General features: G+C 49.4%; 1 protein-coding gene across 3 annotated transcripts in view; it reads right to left on the reverse strand.

Moving 5' to 3' along the window:
• The window catches only part of LOC118207537 (monocarboxylate transporter 1-like), a 43,815-nt gene that overhangs the window by 16,433 nt on the left and 4,288 nt on the right, over nucleotides 1-23,094 (reverse strand). Inside the window, exons 2-3 of one of the 3 annotated variants that reach the window (XM_035381209.1) lie at nucleotides 7,813-7,991; nucleotides 3,225-3,483 (exon numbers count right to left, since the gene is read on the reverse strand). In XM_035381209.1, coding sequence (XP_035237100.1) covers nucleotides 3,225-3,441 — 217 coding nt within the window. In that variant the 5' untranslated portion in view covers nucleotides 3,442-3,483; nucleotides 7,813-7,991. The remainder of the gene's footprint in view (nucleotides 1-3,224; nucleotides 3,484-7,812; nucleotides 7,992-23,094) is intronic. The other 2 variants (XM_035381211.1, XM_035381208.1) reach the window with 2 other exon arrangements.

The raw sequence follows: 23,094 nt of genomic DNA on the forward strand, positions 1-23,094 counted from the left end.
CGTTACGCTCTCTGCTTTCTACCCCCCTCAATACAGCCGAAAGCACAAAAGGAGGGCGGATCTCCCGTCAGAAAACGTTTTTGTAATGAAGTTTACGGGATCAGTAACATGGCAACCAACAGGCAACCAACTGGTCTGTTAACCAGCGCCTGCGAAATCCATGAGGTTACTCACGTATGACAGTCGTGAGTCACTGTGTGAAGCACAAGCATTGCCCTGGGGTTAGCATGTTAGCGCTTCCATGCAGGAACACCAAGCGCTAATTTCACAATATTACCAGTTTCACAGGTAACGCCAGCTCTGACAGCCCTGGTCCCTGACATAGTATCAAGAGACTAAAAATAAATGCATTTCCGTAATGAGTCATCACTTTACTGTAGACACAACAGAAAATGCCTTATCAGAAAACACTGGGCAGCAGTATGACAAAGCACTGCACTAGCGTTGGAACATGCGGTACAGTAACCTGAAATCGTACTGTAATCCGTATTTATCTGGGATCTGTACCGGCTGCGTATGTTTACAGAAAAACAAAGAATAAAACCAAGTGGTGTTACACCAAATCAAGTGGTACTCGGATCGACTCAGAGTACACAGAATTACCACTCAAAACAAATGTGTTATTAACAAATATCTCCTAACCATGACTGTGTGAATGTCACCTGTGAAGTGTATACATGATATACAACAGCATGTTTACATTAATATGAGACATTGTCCTGGTTGCACCCAACCCCACTGTATCACTTCTCAGCGGAACATTCTAGTGAAATGTGACATGTGTTCTTGTGACATGCTGCCACAATCACTAATCCATTCAGAATGATATGCAAATGATGGTTCAAGCCCATTCAAATGCCACAGAGCCTACTGTGTGGGAAAAAGTGTATTTCTCTTCAGCTTGGCTCTCCCGTTGCCTTTGCGTTGGCCACTTTCAGTTTATGCCACTGGCTAAGTTCCATCTTTTAAAAAAAATGAATAGGTAGCAGTGCCGAGCTGCATTCTGTTGCATCTGCGATGTAGGCTACATTTGCATTTGCAACAGTCATGCAGGACCCTCGTGTACTGAACAAAATGGCCGCTCGGTGCCAAACTGTGCCCTCACTGCTAATTGCCCAAACAGCAGAGGCGCCACTGATTGGCCGAGGAGACCCGTCCGTCACTCCGTTCACTGCCGTGATTCGTCCATCTGGCGCAAAGCGTCAACGGCTGGCCTCCCATTCGTCCACGCTCGTTCGCCATGGCCTCTGAAACGGAACGCTAAGCCGGAAAGCAAGGCAGCAAAGGGGAAAAAATAAAATGCGAGTAGGCCTGAATAAAATCAAGCGTATGGGACCTCTCGAGCAGATCTGAAGACCTGCGTAAAAAGGGAGCCTTCTCCCTCCGTGGGCATCGACCGAGCGTACGAGCGGAGAGGGAGGGAGGAGCGGGATTATCGGCGTCCTCATCTCGACGCTCGCTTTCAAGCCGCCATCAGGAGGCCTCGATAAAAGAGCGGGAAGATCTCGGCGAGAGAGGCGGGCGGGCGGGCGGGCGAGCGAGGCCGAGAGCGACGGGCTCCTTTTCTCCGTTTGAAGCGTTCGATGAGAGGACTTCCTCAGGAACGTTATACACGGGAACACGTGGGGCTTGACCTCGGGGCGAACCACCGTTTCTCAAACTTCAATACGTGTTCCCTTCCTCCCGCTCTCCCCCGTGGCCTCTGCTATACGATTAAAACTCCGAAACAATCGCCTGAGCTATAGGACATTAAAAAAATGGGTGTATCAAACAAAGCAAAAGCACAAAACTTCAGAAAAAGAGGAAAAGGGTCGTTAGCACCCAAAAGAAAGGCTTGAATAGGCTCGTTTATTACACCACAGTCTTTGATGTGTCGTTTGGCACTCCGTAACAATCAGCCCACTATGTGCAGCGGCCTGTATATTTTGGCTCAGACTGACCTTGAACTGAAGGAAAAAATTCCTGTTTATTCACAATCAATGCGAGCGCCATACTTATGGGACTCATTCTCCTTTTAAAATGAGTTTTTATGGACGGCGTCGAGAGAAAGTTCTGCATCCTCGCATTGTACGACGGCAGCACTGCATCCTGGGAAGGGGTTATGCCCTGTGTGCTAGCGTGTGAATGTCACCTTGTGACAGACGTGACCTTGTGACAGACCTGACCCTGTGACTGATGTGACCTTGTGACAGACGTGACCTTGTGACTGATGTGACCTTGTGACAGACGTGACCTTGTGACAGACGTGACCTTGTGACAGACCTGACCTTGTGACAGATGTGACCTTGTGACTGATGTGACCCTGTGACTGACGTGACCTTGTGACAGACCTGACCTTGTGACTGATGTGACCCTGTGACAGATGTGACCTTGTGACTGATGTGACCCTGTGACAGCTGTGACCTTGTGACTGATGTGACCTTGTGACTGATGTGACCTTGTGACTGACGTGACCTTGTGAAAGACATGACCTTGTGACAGACCTGACCTTGTGACAGAGATAATGTGCCGAGGTCATGTCCATCACAGCCCTTTAATGGCAGGCCAGCCCCGGGGGCTAGCGTCTGACCGCCTGGGCTAACAGTGCAGGTCCCCACACTGCAAAAGTGGGGGGGCTACGAAGGACACCGCTATAGGAAAGCACAGCTCCTCTATCCAATCAGCACACCGAAAATAACCCAGCAACAATCAGAACCAATGAACTTGGCTCTCGTGCAGCGTGGGACATCCCGTGAATTGGACACATCGCCCCCCCCTCCTGCTGTAACTCGATACAGGAGCGGTATTCGGTTTCGGATTGGCTGCTGCTGCTGCCGCTCCGTCCGGGACTTCTCCCTCCTAAATCTGACACATCGTGCCACCTTTGCCCACCTCCCGGGCCGTCCTCAAACAGCGGCCCCTCTCTCGCTCCACGGATGCAGGCCCGTGCACCCCTGCCTCAGAACCAGCCGCCATAAACCGCTCCTTCCTCCGCCAGCGTGTCATTTAGCCGCGCCTCCCTCGCACTCAGCAGTACGCAGCTGTGTTCTCAACGTCGCGGGTCCCGCCTCCCCACCGTTAAAGGGGATGGGTTCTAATTCTCTGATTCTAATTCTACGTAATCCTAGGATTGTTTGTGAAGGGGCACTGTGCTGTAATAGCACAGAATTTTAAACTGCTCTGGCCAACCAGGACCTGCCCCCCCCGCCGACCCCTCCCGCCCCCACCCCGTCGACCGTACTCACCCCCGCCGTACATGACCGCCAGCATGATGGAGGAGATCCAGGACACCTGGCTGCTGGTGGCGTTGAAGATGACCTCGATCTCCTTGAAGAAGACGGTGATGGATTTGGGGAAGGCGTAGGAGAAGCCGATGGAGATGAAGGCTCCCACCACCACCGCCCAGCCCCAGCCGCCCTCGGGCGGCGTGTAGCCCACGGGTCCCCCGACGGCTGGCGCCATGGCTGCTCTCTCCGGGTCTCTCTCTGGCGGGCCGGTCGGCTGCTGGGAGAAGGAGAGGCGCGGGTCAGGTGATAGCAGTGCTCGATGCTAACAGCTCCCTATAAACTTTATACGGGTGGCCTCGGCCAGGGAGGGCAGGCCCCTCCCACGCTGCTCCTGGCCACTCCCACTAAGCTATCCGCTCTTCTCCCACTGCTGACACCACACTCAGAATGCTCTCTGTGACAAATTAAACTAACACAAGCAATTTAAAAATCCACATTTTAAAGCATCCGAGATTCAGAACCTGGGTTCTGATGGGCTCCCACCCGACGAGGAGGAGCTCGCGCCCCTGAAAATGAGCCCGGTGGCGTGCGGCGTTAAAGCCAGCGATGTGCGTGCACACAGAGCGAGGGACAGTGGCGCATTGAAGCGGAAGGAGGAGGGGGAGGAGGGGGGGGAGGGAGGGAAGGGGACATACTGAACAACCTTGTACTGGCATCATTACCGTATGTTCGACTCCTGTAACTGTTTAACTTTTGAGTGCAATTACAACCACGACGCCGAGACAAGACTTTGAGTTGGTCATTCCTTCTCCAGGCACTGCTGGCTCCGGCTTACAGGGTAACCCGCCTCCTGGCCCAGATTACCGCCAAGGCCCCCCGATCCGAGGAGAGGCCCCCGGACCGGCCCGACAGCAGAGCATTTCAGCACAACCGCAGGAATTTCATCACATAAAAAAAGTTCTACGGGGGAGGGGAAGTCAGAGACAGTCCGGGAACCTCTGGGCGTCTTCAGACCAGAGGTCTTAATTAAATGGAGTATGTCCACACCTAGCCTTTACCCCCCCACTGGATGCTGGGTGTTCAGGTGACCTGTGACCCCTGCCAAAGTTCAAGGACTGTCTGGGGTCCCTTAAACTGGGGCTAGTCGAGGAAGGAATCTGCAGAATTCCTCTGAAAAGCAGCCCATTTTCTGAGAACTGGCTTTCCACCAGCTATTTAACCCTGAGTTAGTGTGACGCCACAGAGCTGCTGCTCGACTAAGTCCCGCCCACTCCTCATTCCACCAGACCTGCGTTCCAGGAAAACGTGATTGACATGGTTCTCTGTGACCTTTCACCCCCCCGAGTCGGGGGTTACCCACAAGGCCACGCGACCGGCAGGCCAAAGAGCCGGCCCTCCGCGCGCCCGCGGACGCCGAGGTCGTCCGTCACTCGAAAAATCTGGGACGGCGCAAACCGCTCCCAGACTGCACCGGGTCCCGCCTGAGCTTCTGGGGGCGGACTCCCAGGATCCTCTGCTTCGGGGCATGATGGATTACGGCAGGCCCGCAGCCGAAGGGCCCCGGCGAGCGGCCCACAAAGCGCGCCCATCAATCAAACCCCCTGAGCGGCGGCCGAGCTCCGCCAGCTTAGCGGCTTCGGGGGAAAGGCTAGCCAAAGGTGAGCGCCGGTGATTTAGTGGGGCTGCGCTGGCTGAGGCGGGACCCTCGAGAGCTCTGGACGTGGGGAGGGGGGGCGCGCGTCCAGGCTGAAGCCTGGTACAGGCAAGCGCGGAGTCAGTTAGTTTGGATGGAATATAACGGGGGAGGCAGTCAGGTAAGCGGCAGCCAGGCGGCTTCTTATCGCTGGGCGTCGGCCCGGGGCCCGGCCCTGCGAGGGAGACCTGGGAGTTGATGAATGGAGAGCCTCCGACATACTTTCTGCGGGTTTAAAAAAGAAAAAGGCGCACGCCAGTCAGCATCTCCAGTCAGGAGCTGGGCTTCCTGGCACACCGCCCCTCCCTGGGAAGCGTTCCGTCTTACGAGGACAGGAAGCCCTTAGGATCAAATGCGGCCTTCGCCTCCGTAGACCCAGCTGACGCCTCGCTGTCTGCCGGTCGCCCAGGCGACGGGCAGCGGGGTCCTGGTCTGAACCCGACCGAACGCGGAAAGTCAACTTGCGCTTGATCTCTGAAGAACCGTCTGTGGTTGCCAAGTAACAAGGGGGCGGATGATTCGTACACGGCCATAGGTGTTTCGTAGCGCCCTGCAGTCAGACGCCGCGGATGATGGACATTACAAGGCAAAGATTCCGCAAACCACTCTTTCTGCCTAAAGTCAGTGGCAATAAACTGACATCTATCCCCCCCCCTAAGAAAATCCTGTTTCTGCAAGAGTATTCTCTTAATGAGAGACACTAGTGAAATACAGAAGCTTTCCCAGAGGTCAGATAAAAAGGGCCTCACTGATCAATACATTTTCGAAAATGTAGTGATCAATACATTTCACAACAGTGCATTTTTTAAAAAGAACATACTGCCTAACTGAAGGCAAGAATTAGCCTGTTTGTCACTATATTGTGAAATATAGCCTATTTAATTTGATCTTTTCTGTTGGTGAGGGCGGGGTTTATGTAGCCTAAATCTCACTGGCAGGGAACGCACCTGAATTTCGTAACACGTTGCTAACAGCCAATGACAGTGCTCGCCTTGGCACATTGTCTTCGACTCTTCCCTCCCTGCCAGATTTCCTGGCCTGGTTTCGGAAGCTTCAACGACTTCATGAATTAAAATTTAACAGGAGGGAACAGAACTCGAAAGGCTTTTCGGAAAAAGAAAAAAAAAAAAGAACACGGGGAAAGGCGTTTGGGTGGTCACAGAGCCCAGTATCTGAAGCCTGTTTCACAACGGCCATCAAAAACGCTGAGCCGACCGAGCTGACTTTCCTCATTGTTCTCCAGAGCATCACAAAGGCCGCACTTTCGCCTTACAATAGCAATTAAAATCAAACAGGAACCGGGTTACCACGCCCTACGGCTTTAACACACTCGAAGACATCAAGACTGGATGAATATTGTTAAGTTTAAAGTCTAAGCAAAAATGGTCTCAATAAACCTCTACGAACAATAAACGAGAGTCAATGAGTAACACACCTCGGTGGTAGCCAGGCTAGCCCATCTGCATCCATTTGGGAAGCTCCGACATTTGTTCAAGTGTTTACCAAGCCAGGAGGTGCAAGAGATAACAGCTCATTCTGCCTCAATCTGATAAAGCTATTTGGCGTAGCCAATTGTTAAGTTTACCGACATTCAGGAAGCACGGACAATTCAGGGTGCATTGTGGGTGAAAATGATTCAGCTCCTGTGCTGGAATGGGACACGTCCTCCCCCCCCCCCCCCCCCCCCCCCCCCCCCTCCAACAGGCACACTCATCGCCATCAATCAGGGTCTCCTAAATAACGAGATGCAGCCAGCCAGACGCATTAAACTGAGACAGCAAACCCTTTGCACTTCATTTAAAAAATGGAGGGGTGGGTTTATTTAAAGGTGGGCAGTATTAGATGACACGAGCGGGCTTGTAATGGAAGATCTGACAATAGCTCTCCCCGGCTGACCGGGGCATCCCGAATTAGCCGTGGCCCCGTGGGGACCGGGTCCAGGGGCCAGCGCCCGTCCTGTTCCGTGCTGCCTCCGGGCCTCGCATAGCTGCGGAGTGCGGGGGGGGGGGGGGGGGGCCTGTCGGGGGACTGCCGGCACATGTCATTCCCCAAACGGGACGGGGAGCGGGCGCTCTGTCAACAGTGACCGAGGCGCCCGGAGAGGGGGGTGGGGGCAGACACACACGCAGCACGCGGCCAGAGAACACAGAGCTCCATGCACCCCCCCCCCCCCGCCCCAGGGGATGCAGCACTGGGACCAAGCACGTGCGGGACGGGACCTCAGCCCAGTCAGCGCAACACATTCAAAAGAGCAGGGCTGTTCTGGTCAAACTCCCGCTAAGCTGGCCACATCTGACCGACTCATCATCTCCTACATCTGCTGATACAATCCCATGCATTCCTTACCCACACTTTCACACCAATTCATTGCTGGAAAAAAGAATTCTGTTAACCTTAAAGGCAAAGTGAAATACTTCATTCACAAACACAATTTGGCAAGTGCACTCAAATGGACTCCAAACTGTGAATAAAACAGTGAATGCTTGCCTTCTTCTTGGTGTAAAATTTAAGCACAAATATATGAATCCTGGCCAAAACACATGAAATTCTGCCTCAGTAATAACACAGCTGAAAGTGCAACACGTGTTCATCTTCACCGTGGTTTTCGCGTAGGTTTTAAACGAGGCACAGGGGTGACATCATCACTATCGTCCGTACGTGGAGCATTTCACCTGCTCACCGCTCAACACCGCACTTAACACGAGACAAACATCGAGTCAAAAACATAGATAAACTAAGAGCGAAAAAAAAAGCCAGCATCAAACACCGACTGCCGCGTGCCTGTCGTTAAAGTTCACACGCGCGCTAAATGGTTTTGTTTCTGAAAGCTAATCCACCCGCATCTCCTCGGAGATCTGAATCTGTCTTCCAGCGGAGCGTGAGCCCGCGCTGGTTTCACGCTGCGCCTCCTACCTCTGGCTGAGCCCGTAACGCGCAGACTGGTGTCCGGGGGTCGGGGCTGCTGCTCTCGGGCGGTACTGCCTCAGGGTTCGAGCGCCGGCGCGGACGGAGCGGCTGCCTCTGTGGCTTGAAGCGGCGTCAGGTCTGCACTGACCCCAGAGCCGCCGCTGACCTCACAGACCGCATCGCCACTTCCGGGGAAAAAAACAAAACAAAAAAAACAAAAAAAACGGGCTCTCGCTCAGCCGAGCAGGAAGAGACAGAGAGAGAGAGAGAGAGAGAGAGAGAGAGACAGAGACAGAGAGAGAGAGAGAGAGACAGAGAGAGAGAGAGAGAGAAAGCGAGAGAGGGAAAGAAAAAAAAGTTTGCGTTCTGTTTCATGTTTCGCGCAGTTGCACGGACCACCCAATGGACTCTGGGGCACCACGGTCCTAATTGGCGAGTTCAGGCTCTCCCCTCATTGGCTGCCGGGAATTCCGCCCCTCCCTAAAGCCCCCTCCCTCCTCCCCCTCCTCTCTGGCGTGGCCAGCACACACGTACGGCGCCTGAGCTTACGTGAGATTCTGCCGGGCAAAGATAGGAAACGCGTCTGCAGCGCGCCGATAAACCTGCTCTGCTAGCCTGTCGATTAGCCTGCTAACCGGGAATACAAATAAGGGGCTATAGGTCACCCACAGCAGCAAAGCACATACATCCTGGACTACAAAGGAGTCAGTACTGTCCCAGGACACCGTCCCCGGAGATGGGGACGCATAGCAAGGCTGGGTGTGATCTCATCAGTGGTCATGCCCCGGTCTCTGAAAGAGCTCCTCCACCCTCAGGCTCATGCCCCGGTCTCTGAAAGAGCTCCTCCACCCTCAGGCTCATGCCCCGGTCTCTGAAAGAGCTCCTCCACCCTCAGGCTCATGCCCCGGTCTCTGAAAGAGCTCCTCCACCCTCAGGCTCATGCCCCGGTCTCTGAAAGAGCTCCTCCACCCTCAGGCTCATGCCCCGGTCTCTGAAAGAGCTCCTCCACCCTCAGGCTCATGCCCCGGTCTCTGAAAGAGCTCCTCCACCCTCAGGCTCATGCCCCGGTCTCTGAAAGAGCTCCTCCACCCTCAGGCTCTCGATCGTACTCTGGGGTAGGAAGCCGCCGGTGTGCGGCGCATTATCCAAACACACCATGCTGGGGATCTGGCCGGACTAACAGCTCCTGTAACCAGGCCCACGAAACAGCCCCTCCCCCCCCGTCTATTTTCACTTTTTCTGTATTTATTTATTTTTAAACGCACGCCACGCTGTGACGCTGCCGCCCGCAGCATGTCTGCTCTCTCTAAATCTGCTGGGAACCGGCCGCAGAGAGCCAGCAGGCACCACAGGAGACCGCAAAACAACGCAAACACAACGCTCATTCCAGCAGGGCCTTCACATTTCACGCCCATTACATTACATTACATTACATTACAGGCATTTGGCAGACGCTCTTATCCAGAGCGACGTACAACAAAGTGTATAACCATTACCAGGAACAAGTATGACGAAACCCCTGGAGAGAAGTACCGGTCCAAGTACAGGGAACAACCGCATTGTTCAACTTGGACCCTGAAGGTTAAACTGATTAACACTAAACATCGAGAACGGCAACAACGCAGTCTATGGAAAAAATACAAGCAGTAGTTAAGACAGTTAACGCACCTAAGTCACCTACGAAACTTCTCTCCCTGCTGTTAAAAAAAACCCCACAGTCTACAAGGTTCACATGGAGACTGCAACTGTGTCAACAGCACAGGTGTGTTGAGTCAGAAGAAACTAGAACTTCGCAGACTTTGAGCACATGAGCCATTATGAAATCAGCGGTAAGATACAGGCTAGGCCACATTTCATCAAATATGTTGGCACAGGTTTCACAGATGTAAATAGTGGTTGGACCCATCACTGACCCATACAGGTCTTGGGTAATTCTTCGAAAAAGAGTGCCAAGCTGAAGATATCTTTTTGATGTATTAGCTAGCTTTTTAAACGCCCTCCGCTCTGTGAATAGCTGGATAATCTTCCCGAACATTTTTATAATACCTCTTACATTATCTCTTCCACACAAACACACTAAGAGCAGAGACTGAACACTGTGTCTCTCGTTTATTCATGATTCTGCCAACACCTCCTTCCCTTTACCTTTTAATGAGTAAATTTACTTCCAACAGTACAGCTTTTACTTTCAACATCTCTTTACTCTCAGTGGAAGCCAAATGCAAAATAATTCTGAATAAAGACAAAGCGACTGCACACTAATGAGTTGAGAAGGAAATCATATTTGTGAAGAGATTTAGGATGCTGCATCTTCGTGTATTCCTCTTGCATAGCCTACTGCTACACATAATTTAAAGAAACTACAGAGATGTGTCTGTGTAGGTCTGCAGTGAGTAGTGAGATCTTTGCCAGTTCAGGGTCTTCTCATTGGTTGGCTCATTTGCTGTGATGTAGTCAGCCAGCTGCTACTGTTATCAAACCCCACTTCACCCCCTCACGCGTGATTCCGGGCACTATCTGCTCCCTGTTAAGTGCGGTCGGGTCATGGGACCCCCTTTTAGGGGAGGGGTCCGGCGGTCAGCGGTTGGGCTAAATGTCGCGGTCTGATTGGCCGCGGCGCACCGTATCGAGCCCTTCGGTTAGCAGCCCCGCCACTCCCGCGATGACATCTCCGCTCGCGAACTCCGCGACACGCGAACGCCTCTGCTGCGCCTGGACTAACCACCCTGAAGAAAAGACCCCGATTTAGACACGATTTAAGACTTTCTGACATGTCCTCGATATATGGCTCGTAATAGCCGGTAATTGGGTGTTACTGTACAGCATCTTAAGAGGTGGGTCACACAGTGTGACTATAACCGAAGATTAGAGCACTCTAGAGAATGAAACTTCATTCCAGCACAAGCTAATAAACCACTGCAGGTTTCTAAAGTCACAGCATTAATACAGCACCATAAAAAAGCATTGGCCCCCTTCCTGATTTCCTCTGCTACTGCATATTCATCACACTGAATAGTTTCAGATGAAATTATTTTGAAATAATGTTTGTGTTTTGTGTTTACTCGGGTTCCCTTTGTCTAATATTCCATTTTTTAATGATCCGAAACCGTTCAGCATGACAAATACGGAATAATAGAGGAAATCAGCAAATACATATTTCACACCACTGTAACTCTATAGCCATTAGATCAGTTTATACAGAGGAGTAACCCTATAGCCATTAGATCAGTTTATACAGAGGAGTAACCCTATAGCCATTAGATCAGTTTATACAGAGGAGTAACCCTATAGCCATTAGATCAGTTTATACAGAGGAGTAACCCTATAGCCATTAGATCAGTTTACACAGGGGAGTAACCCTATAGCCATTAGATCAGTTTATACAGGGGAGTAACCCTATAGCCATTAGATCAGCTTATACAGGAGAGTAACCCTATAGCCATTAGATCAGTTTATACAGGGGAGTAACCCTATAGTCATTAGATCAGTTTATACAGGAGAGTAACCCTATAGCCATTAGATCGGTTTATACAGGGGAGTAACCCTATAGCCATTAGATCAGTTTATACAGGGGAGTAACCCTATAGCCATTAGATCAGTTTATACAGGGGAGTAACTCTATAGCCATTAGATCAGTTTATACAGGAGAGTAACCCTATAGCCATTAGATCAGTTTATACAGGGGAGTAACCCTATAGCCATTAGATCAGTTTATACAGGGGAGTAACCCTATAGTCATTAGATCAGTTTATACAGGGGAGTAACCCTATAGCCATTAGATCAGTTTACACAGGAGAGTAACCTTATAGCCATTAGATCAGCTTATATAGGGGAGTAACCCTATAGCCATTAGATCAGTTTATACAGGGGAGTAACCCTATAGCCATTAGATCAGCTTATACAGGAGAGTAACCCTATAGCCATTAGATCAGTTTATACAGGGGAGTAACCCTATAGCCATTAGATCAGCTTATACAGGGGAGTAACCCTATAGCCATTAGATCAGCTTATACAGGGGAGTAACCCTATAGCCATTAGATCAGTTTATACAGGGGAGTAACTCTATAGCCATTAGATCAGTTTATACAGGAGAGTAACCCTATAGCCATTAGATCAGTTTATACAGGGGAGTAACCCTATAGCCATTAGATCAGTTTATACAGGGGAGTAACCCTATAGCCATTAGATCAGTTTATACAGAGGAGTAACCCTATAGCCATTAGATCAGTTTATACAGAGGAGTAACCCTATAGCCATTAGATCAGTTTATACAGGGGAGTAACCCTATAGCCATTAGGATCAGCTTATACAGGAGAGTAACCCTATAGCCATTAGATCCGTTTATACAGGAGAGTAACCCTATAGCCATTAGATCAGTTTATACAGGGGAGTAACCCTATAGCCATTAGATAAGCTTATACAGGGGAGTAACCCTATAGCCATTAGATCAGCTTATACAGGGGAGTAACCCTATAGCCATTAGATCAGTTTATACAGGAGAGTAACCCGATAGCCATTAGATCAGTTTATACAGGGGAGTAACCCTATAGCCATTAGATCAGCTTATATAGGGGAGTAACCCTATAGCCATTAGATCAGCTTATACAGGAGAGTAACCCTATAGCCATTAGATCAGTTTATACAGGAGAGTAACCCTATAGCCATTAGATCAGCTTATACAGGAGAGTGACCCTATAGCCATTAGATCAGTTTACACAGGAGAGTGACCCTATAGCCATTAGATCAGTTTACACAGGAGAGTGACCCTATAGCCATTAGATCAGTTTATACAGGAGAGTAACCCTATATTCACTATATTCCTGAAGCAGGAAGGCTTGCCCTAGCTCAACTGAAATATGCTGGTGTGATGTAACTTCAAAGCAAATGAGTAATATACCACTGCTGATGAGCCTTAGGAGAGTCCTAGTTTTTACTATCTTTCCAAATGGCACTGTCATTGACTAGGCTATATTGCAATTCCCACCACAAACGATAACTCCCAGGCAGATAAGAGAGGTCTTATCTTACCTCATCTTATCATGTATTATCTTGCCTTGCTTTTCTTGTGCTTAGTGTAAATGCAAACATTGCTCTGCATTCTTCGTATACCTTCCCTGTCTGTTTTAATAGGTCCATTACTCCAGACATGTTTCTGCTGAATGTATAGTACGCATACTGTGCCGTACGCTGTATCTAAAAAGCCGATGAACTGACCCTCATAAAACACTCAGGCCCAGTGTGCACACTTGCATTTCCTACTCATGTTTCGCTAAAAAAAAATAAAAATAAAAAAAGAATGTGGCAAGCTGCTCCAGCTATCAGCAGCAGTAATGAATGACCTTATCCGCTTACTGTTTTAAAAGTAGATCTATCTTCAACGGTAAAACCGTTCACGCTGCAGCCTGAGAAAGGCAGTCACAGATTGTGGGGCCCAGAAGATTTTAATCTTCCCGCACTGTTGAAAACGTCTTTGAGTGAATCAGAATTTAATCTCACCCGCTGAGTTTATTTTTCAATGACACATTTGGCTTGGGTGTTTTTTTTTTTTATTGTTTTTTTTTCTTTTTACACTCTTGTACAACCCCACAGAACCTTGTTCTAACTTATTCCCTTGACGGTTCTCTACCACTTTACTCAACGTAATGAGCCAAATCAAAAGGGAGGAATTGTAATTTGGCGGCGATATTAAAATAGACAGGAGATTAAATTAAAACGCAGTCAGAAAAGGATTCACTGAAAACAGGCTGACAGAAGAGCAGAAGTCAGGTCTTCTAATTAATTTGGAAAATGAACTCCAGGGTCACTGAAGAAAGCACTATTCAACGTAGTAGGGAGTAGCCTAGATCCATTAGAATGTTCAGCCTGCCCTTAGCAACAGGACAATGGAATCATTAGACCACAGGCCACACGGACTGGGCTGAACACTAACACACTACATTACAAACACTCATTGCTTACCGATGAATTGCATTGCCGTTGTCACTACATACAACAGTAGGCAACTACATAATGAATGCTCCCTTTCTTTATTTTGGCTGTGGGGGGGGGGGGGGAGGGGGGGGGGGAAGCCTGCCTCAAATTCTTCGAACAATGGCTAGCTGAAAAACTACCTGCGTGGTAACGGGATATCAGCGAGTACACAGAGTCTCTCGAGAGCGCGGACCCGACGCCTTCCCCACGGAGACGGCCGAACGCGCTGAGGAAACGAACGCTGGCGTCGCGCGGAACCGAGCCGCCGGCGCGCGGTACACAAAGGCCTCCCGTTCGCCCCGCCCTCCCCCTTTAAATCGCAGGACGCGCCGCTTTGATCCGCCTACGCGTCCTTCCCGTTCCGCTTTCCGACGGCGTTTGTTCAGGCGAAACGTATAAGCAGCAGGTGGGACGTTTCTGTGCTCCTCCTGTGTCCCTATAACGAAAGTTTGTACGGCGAAAAGGCGGAAAATAACGTGGAAAACACCATGGAAAATAACGTGTCCAATGTGGAGAACCATTTTATCTCCCAAAATGTTTTTTGTTTTGTCTGTACTGTGAAAGGTGAGGAAAAATGTATATATTTTTACCGTACCATTATTGACAAAACTTGATATCGCAAAACAAACATTTCAATTTACCTTTCAACTGTCCAATTTACATGAACTAAAAGGCTTACAAACAGAGGCCCTAGTGTTTAACACTCCCTGGGAACTGAACCCTGATTTGGCTGTAAAGAATCCTTGATAAAAGGTCAAAGCGATAATGCTTAAGGCTTTAACTGCCGGATTACAATGGATTAGCTGAGCTCCGAGAAGTTTAGACCTTGAAATAACTCCGATTTCCTTGAAAAAAGCTTGTTACGCACCGCAATTTGCACTTGCCCTTTTTGAAACTACAAAAAAACCTTGTAAAATGGGATATATTGCTATATATTATATATGCATGTGGACTTGGTGGAAAATAAAATGACAAATGTATTTCACAAAAAATAAAATTATTAATTATTGCATTATTTGAAAACAGTAATTGTTTATTTGGTTATATGCTGTTAAATGCTGCAATATTTTCTGATATTGATAATTTATTTTACTTCAAGAATTTTCCTTTTCATTACACTGTTTACGGGCTGCCATTGTTATATTTCTGAAATATTTTTTGTTCTGTAGTGTGTTGGTTTTCACCAGGTAGTGTGATGTCAGTCTTCTTAAAATGTACAGGCAACAGTTTCCTCTCCGCAGAACCTAACTCACATTTTAACAGGAAGCCCGTTAAAAGTTGCAGCTGCAGCCAATCGTGAGCACCCGGGTACGCCTGTCACTTGACGACCTGTTGCCCTGCCAACAGCGTGACCTCATAACAAATGTCAGCTAAGGCTAAGGGTAGCTGCCATGGCTGTAAAAGTTTACACTGAAATCTGCGAATGATGCAGGGTCATATAGACGGCTCACAATCTGAAGCTCTCCACCTCTGGTGTGTGGTGAGCATTCTGGGACAGGTTGGTTGCCGTGCAACACCCAGGAGGGTGCTACACATTGGTGGGGGCTGAGGAGAACTTCCCCAATCACCGTACAGAACTTTGGGAAAAGAGGTAATGCAAAGCGTTATTATTATCATTATTATAACTTTCTTAATCGCTCTGAAAATGCAAATGCCGGAAATGAAATCGCTGCCCATCTGAATCAAATTCTCATGAGCTGCACGGTCAAAAAAAGAAAATGTGCAGACATTCAAAACACCCCAGCTTCTCAGAGCCAAAATTCCCAGCCGCTAACCGTTTACTGAGCAGTGAAGTTGCCCGCTCGGCCAGGTGAACTTCACCCTGGTCCGTAACCGATTCCTTTGACCCTGGCCTGTCCGCTTCTCAGTGATTTGAGTCCAGCTGCTCCCACTATGGATGGTTGTGCTCCGCACCCAGTGACTCCACTGGTCCCACAAAAAGAGTTAGCCATTCGCAATGCATGACGGGAATTTCGCTTCACTGGCAGGCATCCCTGTTTGCAAGATTTATATCGCAAGAAGGAGAATTAGCTGCCACCCACTGGGTCGACTGAACCTTTGAGGCATCAATGTAACAAGCGCGAATCCACAATAGCTGCGACCGTACACAAGCATGCATCCACGCACACACCCTCACACAAACACGTGACCTCTTCTTTGGCTCATGACCAACCTTTCCACAAAATCTTGTGCAAATCTGTGAATCCATTCGGGAGTCATGCGCCTTTTTATGATAGGCCATGGCTATCACCACGCCCCCTCTTGGTCAATCGGCCTGAAAGTTACTCAGCTCTACCTTCGGTCATGACTAACGTCCATGCCAAATTTCAGCCTCCTGGGGCGAAAACTGTGGCCGCTACAGGGTAGGACACTTTTTGTGGACCAACTGACCAACCAGCCGACCAACCAACCGACCGACCAACAGACAGAGCTATAGAGCTGCGGTTGCAGCTAAAAAATGGACAATCCAGGTTTCTCCCGGGGAACATTAGCAGCTATCGATCATGGACCTCAGGAGGGCAGTCAGACTGTCCGTCTCTCCTGTAGGCCCAGGCGGAACCTGCAAGCCTGGTCCTAGGAGACGGGTTTCCAGGGACATTAGCCATTAAAGCGAGGAGACAAAACAAAACAAAAAAGGCACAAACTGTCTGAATCGGCTCAACAAAAACCGATGGAAATAAATGGACCCCCCCGCCGAGGCGTTTGAAGTCGGCGTTATCGCCGCTCACGGCCGTTTCCTATAGGATCATAGGCCTGCTGAACAAAGACGCGTCCGCCCCGGGGGGTGGACGTAAAGGTCAGGTTCGCACACTCGCGCGGTGTGTGCGCCGGTGGAGGTGAGCTGGCCGTGGAGGTGGGGGGTGGGGGGGGCGGGCGGGAAGGGCGGAGGGCGCGGTCCCATCACCCTAATTATCCCCCGCACCCGCGTCTGAACTCCCGCCAGCGGAATTCCACGGAGATCACAGCGACGGACTCGGCCCGCTGCTCCGAAGCTCGCCCGGGAGAACGGCGTCTTCAGAAGCCCAGCCAAGATGGGGGGGGGCGGGGGGGGGGCTCCTCTTCCCCAAAGCTCCGTGGGACACCTGCAGTCCTAAATGGACAGGGCCTCCGCAGCTGCACACGTTAAGGCTCCCGCCGTCATCAGATCGCAGGCTGCCCTCGGACCATTCCGCTACGCGCGTTTGCCTCTTCCCGCTGACCTCGCAGTGGGGTTAGCGCAAACTGCCTCCCGACTGCCTCTCGTTCCCCCATCAGATCAGGTTTCTACACAACCAACAGCTATGAGACGCCTGCGACACTTAGACAAAGCACTGCGCCGTGAAAAAGCATTCACTTATTTCCTCTGATAAGCGACACTTAGACAAAGCACAGTGCCGTGAAAAAGCATTTCCTGATTTCCTCTGTTATTGCATAATAGTCACACTGAATGGTTTCAGATCTTTAGACGAAAAGTAATATAAGACAAAGGGAACCTGAGTAAATACAAAACACATTTTTTAAAATAATTTAATTTATTTAATGAAAACCAGTTACCAAACACCCATATGAGAAAGTAATCGTCCCCTTAGTTACTCAATCAACCAATTAATCAAATTCAATTGACAACTAGAATCAGCTGATTGAACACAGCCAGACTTGATTGCAGCCTAAAGATAATTCTTAAACCATTCAGTGCGACAAATATGCAATAATACAGAAAATCAGAAAGGGGGAAAATCTTTTTTCACGGCACTGCGTAAAAAGATTTTTACAAAGGCCAAATAGCCTATGCATCATCATTGAACAATAAGGTACAGTACGTGCTGTAAGCAAGCCTTGTGCTTAATAACACGAAACATCATAATAAATAGGCCTACATATTTCTAATGCATTTTCCATACAGTCCACACAAAGTAGGCCTATGTTTTTATTAACCTCTGTCATTCCATAGTTTAGGAGCCTGTGAACATTAACATTTTTTGTTTTTAATAATAGTCCTTGGGGTGTTACTAGTAATTTGTGGGTCTTTCATATCCAACACAGGTACTTTTTACAGTTTAGTGGGGAGTATGGCAGTTACAAGGCAGACAGTCATTATCTCCATAAATGCACATTTTCCTCAAATGGCTGTTAATTTTTAACTTCTGAATGACCAAATGATTCAAGATCTTTGGCCTGCATTTTTATTCACAGTATCATAAGTAGGGTACTCCTAGCGAATACTTTGATAATCCCAGGTTTTGTTTTATGTTTTAATAAGTTAAACAATAGAAAAACCTTCCAATAAACAAACATTAACTTGCATTATTTAACAAGAATGCGACATTCTCCTTGTATGTTCAAGTTCAGCTACTACCCAGCTACGGCTACCGATCATGGCTTAATTCCTATGACATCTCTCTACACACTGTTCAGTACTGTCCACCAGACTGCATTATCCCTGTGTAACCGTTAGCTTTGTGAGAAAGCACCCTTAATCAGATGCCTGGAAAGAAACACTAAGCTAGCTATCTGATAAAAATTATCTCACATAAATTTCAAGAATGAATATACTGACACAGCAGTATATAGCCTATATATGGTGAATAAAATGACATTCCTCCATGCGTGTGACTCCAGATAGGTCTTAATACAAGGGAATATTTTTATCAGACAGAGTTGAGAGAATGAGCAGAATGCACAAATGACAGGAGGTGGAGGCACATTGCAGGCCTCAAAATTGTGACCGGTTTGGTTGCATATGCAAACAGAATGCAAACGGTTCCATGTGGAAATCAATAACGTGAGGGCTTCTGTGCCTGGAAATAAGTGCACATTTGAGCCCTGCATTGGCTGATGCATCATTACATCAACGTGTACTGCAGTGAAAGAAGGAAGGTTCTACACTCCTGACAAACACCAATGCTGAAAACTGTGGCAACTCCTTGCATTAACCTGGCATTGCTTCAATGCAATGTACCAACTGAAAATTAATTGCAAACAAGTGGCTTTTTTATGCATTAGTCATGACAGTGTGTACGTGTCCTATTCTGAACTATCATGAAAAAACTCCCAGTGCCACTGAAAGCCACAAAAGTTGTGTCCACACAACTTCTACCTTCCAAGAGGAAAGCGTCATTTCAAAAATAAAAAATTCCTGCCAACAATAGTCAATTTAGAGTACCCAAGGATGAACCCGGATGCAACTCAGCAGATCCGAGGATTAGAACAGTTAAAACCTTTGTCCCATGTCTGCAGGACCCGAACTGCCTCCCTTTTGAAGGCACATGCTCGGCACCAGGGAAGAGAGCTGGGGAAAAGCTGGGCCTCGCTGGCCCGGAGCCAGAGCCTGTTCCTCATTCCCTTTCCATCCGAGCCGTGCCCTCGATAAGACCTGCACAGGGAGCACGTCCAAAAGGAGGGGGAGGGATTAAGGGGGTGCGTGACACGCTACAAAAACTAATTACCCCCGCCTGCCCCGCCGCCTCAGCCGGGACACGTCTGGGGTTCCGCTCTGACCAGAGGCGGTCACTCTGGAGGACCCAGGGCTGGCCTCCTGATTGGGTAGGAGTGTGCTCAGGTCCTTCTAGCTTACGCTACCAGTATTACCATTCCACTGCACGTGACAACAGAACTGGGGTGTGCCAATTCGGGGGTACTGACTGTAACGGCAGGTGAATTTCAAGAGAACAGAGGAATGAACGAGGATGAGAACAGGCTACTCAACCTGTCGAGGCCCGTCGATTAGCCACAGGACACAGGAGTTACGTAAGAACACATAATGACAAGAACAGACCATTCAGCCCACTTAGCCCTTCAGCAGACTAGACATCATCCAGCACCGCATCGAACCAGAACTACCCTGCGGGCCCCCTAACCTCTACCACGTGACCAGTCATGCTGCTCCCCGCACTGACACATCTCTTCCCAATATCAATAAGGATTTTACCCTTTAAGTAGGCCTAACCCCCACCCGTTCTACCAAAAGAACCTAGCCTGAAAAAACCTCTCTGAAGACCATCTGAGACCTGCTCTCAGGGAGAGCGTCATCTCCGCGCGTCTCGGCGGTGAGGACACAGGCGGCGGCGCTCAGTTCTGAAGGCTTCCCGCCGGCCTACAGGCTGTGCGCACCGGAGGCTAGCGGCTGGAGAAGCTTCGGACCACCGGGCGGCCGACGGAGGCGCTCACAGCCCCGCACGCCCGCGACCCGGGGAGGACACACGGGGAGACGGAATAACCTGACCTGACCTTCGCACGGAACACTTAACTCTCACCGCCCCAGCGCATGAGGTAGCCTTCACCACACGGGGGGGGGGGGGGGGGGAATAATTAAAGGCACAAGTGATAATAAGGCCTTGTGATCTGATGACGGCCCCACAGGTGCGAGACAGCCAAAGTGCACAGCCGTGTCCGTCCGACTCATTCCGAGCAAACAGTCCCACGAGAAGGAACAGCGACTGACCGACTGCCAACTTCAGAATTACCGACTACCGTGAACATTTAGCGTGCTGAAACGCACGCCTCGATGACCCGCGTTTTTGGTTGGGTTTCCACCTCCGCAGCCAGGAATAGAGCAGCCACGGACAGGAGATGGAAGCGGCCTGTCGAAGGAGATCTTCTTCTCTCTGACAAATACAATTTGAGGTTTCAAATTTGGGTGAGAAGAGGCGGGGAGAGAGAGAGAGAACAGGCAAACAAGCTGGGGGCACTCCGACCTCAAGCTCGACCTCCTCAGGAAAGGTAAAACAGACACAAACTGCAAAGGCTGCTGTTGCAACAAATCCCACAGCCTTTTACAGTGTGTGCTACGGCACCAAAATGTCAATAGAAAATATCCTAGCATGCTCTTACCTATGGCACTTCCTGCTTGCTTGGACATAGCCTGCGGGTGCAAGGGAGGACACTCACACTCGAACCCTGGACGGCTGCTGTGGCTGCCGGCCCCAGTGTATTTTTGCACTTAAGACCTTAATTCGAGTCATTGATTGGCTGGAGTCCACACATCTTAGTTTGAGGGCCTAAATTGGCTGCTGATTGAAGGGAAACCAGCGAAATCCACAGAAGGGTTTCGTACGCCCGGTGCAAGGAAGGAATTTACTCTACGGTCGGGGACTTTATTGGATTTAACTGAAGATGCCTGATTCCACACCAGGGTACGGAGTGCAGTACATACCAATGGCCCACTTTGTCCATCTGTATTCTCTGCCTGTGAGTGGGGGGGGAAATGCCCTGAGCGGACTGGGGAATGGCAATGCAGTATCACTCCAGCATACCCCTGCTTCTCACCAGAACACCAGCTGAGCGTTGTGGGGACGCTGAAGTCCATTACTGAACTTTCTCTGGTCCAGGGAAGCCAAAGTAATGCCCTGAGTTCAAGACACAGGTCATCTGCGCACTACGCTTGCCCTCCCCCGTTCGGACAAGTTTGGCACAAATGACCCACCCCGAAATGAACACAATGTCCTTTCTAATGCTGTGTTCTGTAAAAAATGGGCCTTCAAGACATTACAATGAGATCAAGTACCAGTTGCGTGCCACCCTACCAAGCATGTGCCCGCATGCAATGATATATGCCCTAAAACCATGTCAGGATTATAATGTGCCCTTGTAATACCTCCCTGGATATGCCTGGGAATGTTCCGGATCACAAGGCAGGAAGCCTTGTCAGTGAAACCAGGAGGCCTTTGGTGATTGTTTGGTATGGTCCATGCACCATTGTTGTGCGTTCCACTTATCGAGCTGGCCTTGGAGTTGAAGCCTTACAGCATCCCTCAACACAATTCCCCCCCCCCCCCCCCCACACACACGCACGCACGCACGCACAGACACACACAATTGCAATTCAGGGCCTCTTTGAGGCCACAGAATACAGCAATTCATCATAATCCGTCACAGTCCTCCGTTGACTGCCTGAGAAGATGGCGGACCAGCAGCAGGTCTGACAAGGCAGAGTAGTGCTCAGGGGCCACCGAGCACTCCATTTCCCATCATGCTGCAAATGGAGGGTCCGTCATCCGTGGCTTCCAAAACAAGACAAGACAAGACACGGGAGGACAGCTCTGCCGAAAACTCTATTTTCCAGAAGACTAAAGGCTACCAGAGACAAAACTACAAAGCCGAGACGGAGAAGAAGAGATGGCCTTGTGCAGAGAGTCCAGACCATCTAGGTTGCATTTCCAGGCCCAGTCGGCTGCACTACTACATGCTCGTCTAAGATTTGCACCAGACAGGGTCAGTGGGACAAAAACCAGCACACCCCTGCTTTCAGAGAGCTCCCTGTCAAAGCATGCTAGCGCACTGTCTGGCCCCATACACGTTTATGAGCGCTTGTGAAGTTTTCTGTGAATTCTGTCAATTCACATGTATACATTTGCTAAGTGCCGATATGTACAAAATGGATTTCCACTTGAGTGGACAAGATAGGTTCGCTCGCCAACAAGTAATCAATGTCTTTCCATCCGCAGCAATTTCTATTCGTGTAGCCTACTTCTTTCTCGATCCAACTAGCCTACATTTAACCTATATCTATATATCTACATATCCAACATCTACTGTTGGTAAGGACCCTTAGCTTTCTTTTACTATGTATTTGCCGGTTTATTCTGATTTAATTTTTAATGTCATTTTCATATTTTCTAAATCTCATTGAGAACTCAAAGCCTACATGCCTGTTTTCCCCTGTGATCCACTACACTTCATTCTTTTCTTTCTCTGAAGCATTCTGGGTATGCGTCCAACAACCCATTTCCGGGAGGTACACCCCCGTGAAAATGGGACTCCAATTTCAGCCTGCTAAGGGTCAGTATGTACAGAACATTGCAAAACTACCGCAGCCATATTCCTACCAAACGACACGCCTTCGGTACCTAATATAGTACCTACATAGTACCACACCCGCAACCTAATAATGGAGCTCAACATGACTAACACTGATGGCATTTTTGTTTGAGCATTTAGAGCGGAATTCCCCAGCTACTCTCGGTGAGGAGCCGCAACATCAAACCAAAGGCAGTCTCGACCGCGCCGCTGGTGAGAAGACGCCCCCGCGGCACTCAGGATAAACACCGCAGGTGTTCGGACTCCTTTTTGCCACACTAAAAAACGTGCGTGTGAGGGAGTGAGAAGTGTGGACACTGTCGCCGCTGAAGGCCCCTCGGACTCATCCTTCGTCCCCGGCTCTGCGCCCTTCTCCCCATTCTCACCCCTCCGTCGGCGAAAACTAATATTAGAATGATGCCGCTACCCGAGCAAGGACTCGGGACAACAAGACTCTCGTCTTTCGTACTGGTCAGCATTTCTGCTCCTTTCTGAAATTCTTCCTTCCTTTCCTCTGTTTACAAGTACACAGCTGAGGTGCCA

This window comes from Anguilla anguilla, chromosome 11 (assembly GCF_013347855.1).
Source record: "Anguilla anguilla isolate fAngAng1 chromosome 11, fAngAng1.pri, whole genome shotgun sequence".
Taxonomy (NCBI): domain Eukaryota; kingdom Metazoa; phylum Chordata; class Actinopteri; order Anguilliformes; family Anguillidae; genus Anguilla; species Anguilla anguilla.